Genomic DNA, 7,331 nt, shown 5'->3' with positions numbered 1-7,331 from the left:
TTTATAACGGATTCAGAGTGTATATAGGGATCTAGTGTTTATATGTGTGTAGATGATCCAGAGTTGGGTAAGGGATCTAGTGTGTGTCTGGAATGTAATGTGTTTAGGGGTGCAGTATGTGTGAGGGGTGCTGTGTGTGTGTGTGTATGTATATATATGTGTGTGTTTGGAACTATTGTGTATGTGTGTGGTGCAGTGTGTTGGGGGGGGTTCTGTGTGTATGTGAGGGGTGCAGTATGTGTGCGTGATGGATGCTGTGTGTGAGGGGTGCTGTGTGTGAGGGTGTGGTAAGTGGTATGTGAGGGTGCGGTAAGTGGTGTGTGTGAGAATGCTGTGTGTGATGTGTGTAAAAATGTGGTGTGTGAGAGTGCTGTGTGTGACAGTGCTGTTTGTAATGTGTGTGAGAGTGCTGTGTATGATGGGTGTGAGAGTGCTGAGTGTGATAGTGCTGTGTGTGAGAGTGCTGAGTGTGATGTGTGTAAGAGTACTGTGTGTGATGTGGGTGAGAGTGCTGAGTGTGATGGGTGTGAGAGTGCTGAGTGTGATGGGTGTGAGAGTGCTGAGTGTGATGGGTGTGAGAGTGCTGAGTGTGATGGGTGTGAGAGTGCTGAGTGTGATGGGTGTGAGAGTGCTGAGTGTTATGTGGGTGAGAGTGCTGAGTGTAAGAGTGCTGAGTGTGATGGGTGTGAGTGCTGAGTGTGATGGGTGTGAGTGCTGAGTGTGATGGGTGTGAGTGCTGAGTGTGATGGGTGTGAGTGCTGAGTGTGATGGGTGTGAGTGCTGTGTGTGATGGGTGTGAGAGTGCTGTGTGTGATGGGTGTGAGAGTGCTGTGTATGCTGTGGGTGAGAGTGCTGTGGGTGAGAGTGCTGTGGGTGAGAGTGCTGGGGGTGAGAGTGCTGTGGGTGAGAGTGCTGGGGGTGATGGGTGTGAGAGTGCTGGGGGTGATGGGTGTGAGAGTGCTGGGGGTGATGGGTGTGAGAGTGCTGAGTGTGATGGGTGTGAGAGTGCTGAGTGTGATGGGTGTGAGTGCTGAGTGTGATGGGTGTGAGTGCTGAGTGTGATGGGTGTGAGTGCTGAGTGTGATGGGTGTGAGAGTGCTGTGTGTGATGGGTGTGAGAGTGCTGTGTGTGATGGGTGTGAGAGTGCTGTGTGTGATGGGTGTGAGAGTGCTGTGTATGCTGTGGGTGAGTGCTGGGGTGAGAGTGCTGGGGTGAGAGTGCTGGGGGTGATGGGTGTGAGAGTGCTGAGTGTGATGGGTGTGAGAGTGCTGGGGGTGATGGGTGTGAGAGTGCTGAGTGTGATGGGTGTGAGAGTGCTGAGTGTGATAGTCTTACTGGAACTGCTGTGATAGTGGGAACCAGATTAGCTGGCCAGTTGGATAGTTAGTAACACTGTTGTTTAGTAAGTCTCCAAGTTGGAGTAGGATTTATTTTCTTTTTGTTTTATTTTATGGGAGAGCACAACCTTGTATAAATTGTGGAAAGTGACAATAAACTGCAGTACTATTTTATCCTGACTGTTGCATTTGAAGTTTGTGAAGAGCCATATACATTATTCCATAAATAATTTCATAAATATACACGTAGCCTTCAAATATATAAATATGTATATCTATTTAAATTCTACGTGCATATTTATGTAATGTTTTTACATAATTAAGTAATTTTATTGATTGCAATTTGAGGGACCTGCCTGACAACCCAGGCCAAAAGTCCAGCGAATTTAATTTGCTAGCACTGTATTTAACCCTGTAACTTTCCATGACACCCTAAAACCTGTACATGGGGGGTACTGTTTTACTCAGGAGACTTCCATGAACACAAATATTAGTGTTTCAAAACAGTAAAACATATCACAGCGATTATATTCTCAGTGAAATTGATGTTTTCTGCATTTTTCACACACAAACAGCACTTTCACTGATGATATTGCTGTGATACGTTTTACTATTTTGAAACCCTAATATTTGTGTTCAGTGAAGTCTCCCGAGTAGAACAGTACCCCCCCCCCCCCCCCCCCCCCCCATTTACAGGTCTTATAGTGTTTTTGAAAGTTACAAGGTTAAATATAAGGCTTGATTTTCCATTTTTTAACATTGAAATTTGCCAGATTGGTTATATTGTCTTTGAGACCGTATGGTAGCCCAGGAATGAGAATTAATCCCATGATGGCATTTGCAAAAGAAGACAACTCAGTGTATTGCAAATAGGGAATGGTCAGTCTTTTTTAATAGCTACTAAGCCACAAACACTGGCCAAAGTTAGCGTTCATAATTGTTTTTGCATTTTTCACACACATACAAATATAAATGCTAACTAGACTGGACTTACCCCATGTTCAATACCCTGGGTTGTCTACTTTAAAAAAATATGTACATATGAGGTGTGATTCAGAGATTATGATAGATAACAGTGTTACAATGTCACTATTGATACATTTGAAAAATATTTATTTTGAAACAGGAATGTCCTACTTGTACCTATAGCCCTATAACTTGCTAAGAACATGTTAACATTGGGTATTTCTAAACTCAGGACAACATTTTGAAACTATTTAGCACTGGTGTTTTTTGGTGGTTGTAGATGTGTAACAGATTTGGGGGTCAGAATTAGAAAATGTCATATTTTTGTTTTTTTGTTTCAGTAAATTATATGATGAAAATAATGGAATCTTTAGAAAGACTATTTAGTGGCTAGAAAAACTGTACAAAATATGTGTGGGTACAGTAAATGAGTAAGAGGAAAATTACAGCTAGACACAAACAACGCAGAAATTTAAAAACAGCCCGGGTCCTTAACGGTAAGAAAATTGAAAAACCGTCTGGTCACTAAGGGGTTAATTAAATCAGGACCACTTCAAGTGTAGAGTGTCCAATTACAGAATTGTAAGACATATGTACAAAATGTTCATTAAACTTTAAACTATTCTACCCTATGCTAGACTACACAAAACCCTAACCCCTATACTACCCTGCAATAAATTTAACCTCGAATACCTTAACCCTATCCTAAAAATATTATATAATGTGAAAGATACATAATGTGTCTTAAAATGGGGAAAAAAATACTATGTTAGGGTTCTGCCTTGCTTTTCTTTATCTTCGCATGTGCCGACCGCTGGATTTAATCTCCCTCGTGGTTTCACTGTGCCGTTGCTTTGCGGAGGTCCTGCTGCTGCCATGCGCCTGTCTGTTTCGCGGGGTCCGATCGCTGAACGGTGAGTTGGCCTGATGGGTGCCTCTCTGTACACCGTGTGGGCCGGTTGCTCAGGTCCCTTCCATCTCTCCTGCACCGCGCTGTCATTTCCTGTCCTAACGCCTCTCTCCAACCCCCGGCCGCTTAAACGCGGGGTCTGACGCATGCTGCTAAAGGTTTCACGTTTAGACTTGCCGCGTGTTGGCTTCAGTTCCTGGTCTGGGCACCTTGCTGTGTGTTACTTGATGTGCTGGGGTTCTGTTTCGCTGGTTGGTTGTTCCTCCTCCTTCACGGTTGCCCGGGTGTCTGCACTCTCACTCGCCCTCCCGGGGTCCCCATTGCGCTGCTTCTCCCTACACTTTATCTTTGCCGGCGGTTCCCGGGCTCCTGGCTGGCTGGCAGGGTGGTCTGTCCTCGTTCCAGTGGGGGGCAGTGCGCCTCGTCTTTTTTTGGTTGGTCCGGCTAGGTATCCCTGGCGTTGGTCGGGCTCCCCGTCTCTCACTGTGTGTCTCTCGCTGTGTGTCTCTCCCTCCTCCTTGGATGACGGCTCCTCTTCCCCCCCACTTGGGTGGCTGCTGGAGGCACGGGGGTAATGGGGCAAGGGGTTTTGCTAGGTGGGGTGCTGTGCTGTCTAGACCTTGGTGATATGATTTATTTATACTTTTATAAATGTCTTGGTTTGGTTTTGCATGTTGTATATTTATGTCGTGGGTGCGTATTTCTTTCACTTGTTATATTGTTACGGTATGTCTCTTGCTGTGCTTCTTACTGGTTGTCTTTGTGTTGGTGTTTTTTGTGTCTCAGCTGTGTGTCTTGTGCTGTTTCTAGTGACTCTCTGCATGTAGTGTTTGACTGTTCCATTTCCGCGTTTAGTTTTACTGTCTGGGGCACCCCTGGTCGCTAGTCTGGTGTTTGCCTATCCGTTCCCTTATTTGGTGTTTTCATCGTGTCGGTTCGCTCTATTACGCCTCTGGCGTTCTTGCTGGTGTACTCTTGTCACTGGGTCTCTGTCCCTTGTCCTGGTTCACCGGTTGGTTCTGTTCCTTTTTGTCTTTTCTGGGTTGGTCGTGTTTTTGTACTTATTTTTTGCCATGTTCCTATACCCTCCTCTGTTTCCCTCCTCTATGGTTTATACCCAGGTTTCACTTATCTGGGTGACACGCCTTGTCAACCGTTGTCCTGCCGAGGAGCTCATCCTTCCTGGCAGTGTTTGCCTTTTTTGCCTCGTGTCGTCCAGTGGGGTAGGTCACTTTCCCTTATTTCGGTCCGCAATCTGGCCCACGCTGGAGCATGCGTTCTCGGTCACTGTTCTACATGGGTCCTTGATCTGGCCCACGCAGAAGCATACGTTCTCAGTCACTTGTCTAAATGGATCCACAATCTGGCCCATGCAGAGGCATACAGCCGAAGACTCCAGTCGGATTGGGTCCACAACCCGGCCCACTCAGAGGTCCCCTATTAGCAGATAGTACTGGTTGTTAGGGATCTAGGTGCCCACTATGGTAGGTTTCTGTCCTCTATGCCATAGTCTAGTGGTTCCGAGAGGCCAACACCCATCCTCATACTCTGAGGGCGATACCATTGGCCAAACGCATAGTTATTCACCTCGCATTGTTGCAAAGGGAGGGCCTCATCTGTCACTCCCATTCTATCTTATGTTTTCGTAGTCCCCGAGAGGCCATTACCCCGCCACCCGCGTTTCGGTGGCCTCTACCTCTCCTCGGGCCAACTTATAGATAGAGCCTCTCACTCCACTTGGCAATTAGCAGGGCCTGACCTGTCACTCTCATTAGTTAAACTCTTTGCCACTTTGCAATAGCTAGCCTGCTGGTATGTTATATGGATCAAACTAATGGTGGCTTTATATAGTGGTATGTCTCAAGTTCCCAAGTTACTGGGGAACTGTCTCTACCCAACACCTCACCCACTTATACATTACATACATCAGAAAAGGTTATGGATTTGTCAGGCATTTGTGACTAATCCAAGTCATTTTGAGGTATGGTAGAACGAATATATTTTGTATGGTACACTTCTTTTTGCCCTCTTTATTACAGGCCTACTGCCTTGTCGGTTCCAGCACACCACAACCGATGGTGTTATTAACTATGATGTTAAATGTCATCTAACCATTACGCCAATAATGCCCATACCACAAGTAAATATATAGATATAGTAGAGCAAGATAAATGACTACTATATTTTCTCCTCATATTGCAGATTACAAAGGATAAAGCATCAGGAAAGCCAACATACGAGGATTTTACTCTAAGTCTACAAGCCATGAAACAACATGCTGTGTGTAATAATGTTACTAGACTTTCCATGCCTAGGTAACTAGTTTATTCTGTTTTCAAAATGCCATGTCCTTGTTGACCCTATTTCACATCTTATATTCTACATTTATTTCCTTTCTTCTCTGTCAGAATTGGATGTGGCTTAGATCGCCTCGAGTGGAAAGAGGTCTTCTCTATTTTACAGGAAACCTTCAGAGACACAAACATACAGATCTCTGTCTATACCCTGTGACTTAATGGCGCTGCTGACAACGTTGATGCTATGGTATTCATAAAACAGTCGAGATTCAATCACTTTTTACTTGTTTGTAAATATTGTAATTAAATACATGATCTGGCCCTTTATACAGCAAGAATGAATATGATACTGAAAACCTAAAGCTGTTTAAGAAAGTGGACATCAATCATTTGTATTATTCACGACAGTGTCCATTTTTCTCCATGGCCAGTTCTATCCCAGCCTACCAGTAATAATGTTCAGAAGAAATTTGTCTAGAACGAACTAGCAGAATAGTTAGATATATTTAGAGAGAGATTAAGGCTACATCTACTTTTACCTCCCTCGTCCACACGTACTCTCATAACCAAAACCACCTTTTTCAACACTTTTAAATCCCTACTATGCCTTGCTGCAAACCACCAAACACGAACCACACAAGCCAAGTTTATTTTTATTTATTTTTTCATATTACTTTATTGACAAAATTAGGTATGGCATCTTCCCTCCTTCACCCACAAATTCACTTTGAGAAGAGAAGGTTTCTACAAGACTTCTATCTTCTCACAACATCACTCTCTCTACCCCTATCTCTCTTAATGGAAAAGATGTGTCAAAACACATCCAGACCCAAACTACTATCCAGCTAAAAAATGCCCAGAATAGTCCAATTGATACTGTGCACACCTAGGCTACATAGTATCAATGTTTGTATTCCTGACACTATAGCGCTCCAATCTCCTTTTCTCCACAGTCTTCTTTTTCTTCTGACACTGTCTTCTCTCCTCCATGGCTCCTTCTGCTCTTTTACCTTTCTGCTACTTTCTGCTTATTTTGCTTCCCCTTCTGCTCCTTTCTCTTTCTGATGCCTTTCTGCTCCTTGCAACACTTTTCTGCTTCTTCTCCTACTTTACCTTTGTGCTCCTTCTGATTCTTTCGGCTCCTTTACCTTTGTGCTCCTTCTGATTCTTTCGGCTCCTTTACCTTTGTGCTCCTTATGTCCCTTTCTGCTGTTTGCAGTCCCTTCCTGCTAATTTCTGCTCCTACTTTACGTTTGTACTCCTTCTGCCCCTTCAGGCTCACTTCTGTTCCTTCTACTACTACTACTACTACTACTACTTTACCGTTGTGCTCCTTGCTGACCCTTCTTGCTCCTTGCTGACCCTTCTTGCTCCTTATTGCTCCTTCTCCCCTTCTCTACCTTTTGTGCTCCTCGCTGTCCCTTTCTACTCCTTGATGTCCCTTCCTGCTCATTTCTGTTTCTTCTCCTTTCTGCTCCTTCTCTTATTTTACCTTCCTGCTCCTTGCTGACCCTTTCTGTAGGCTACCTCCCCCCATCACTCACCTGATCTATAGGCTGTCTTCCTCCCCCCCCATCCCTCACTTACTTGATCTGTAGGTGGATCCCCCATGCCTCACTTCCCTGATCTATAGGCTGCCCCCCCCATGCCTCACTTCCCTGATCTATAGGCTGCCCCCCCCATGCCTCACTTCCCTGATCTATAGGCTGCCCCCCCCATGCCTCACTTCCCTGATCTATAGGCTGCCCCCCCCCATGCCTCACTTCCCTGATCTATAGGCTGCCCCCCCCCATGCCTCACTTCCCTGATCTATAGGCTGCC

At 45.0% G+C, this 7,331-nt stretch overlaps 1 protein-coding gene across 1 annotated transcript in view; it reads left to right on the top strand.

Moving 5' to 3' along the window:
- Nucleotides 1–7,121, top strand: part of OARD1 (O-acyl-ADP-ribose deacylase 1) — a 39,004-nt gene extending 31,883 nt beyond the window's left edge. The window contains exons 5-6 of the mRNA XM_063453139.1: nt 5,416–5,528; nt 5,622–7,121. Of these exons, the coding sequence (XP_063309209.1) occupies nt 5,416–5,528; nt 5,622–5,724 (216 nt within the window). The 3' untranslated portion in view covers nt 5,725–7,121. The remainder of the gene's footprint in view (nt 1–5,415; nt 5,529–5,621) is intronic.
- The last annotated feature ends 210 nt before the right edge of the window (nt 7,122–7,331 follow it).

This window comes from Pelobates fuscus, chromosome 1 (genome assembly GCF_036172605.1).
Source record: "Pelobates fuscus isolate aPelFus1 chromosome 1, aPelFus1.pri, whole genome shotgun sequence".
Taxonomy (NCBI): Eukaryota; Metazoa; Chordata; class Amphibia; order Anura; family Pelobatidae; genus Pelobates; species Pelobates fuscus.
Note: the sequence above shows the minus strand (reverse complement) of the source record. Positions and strands in the feature narration are given on the sequence as shown.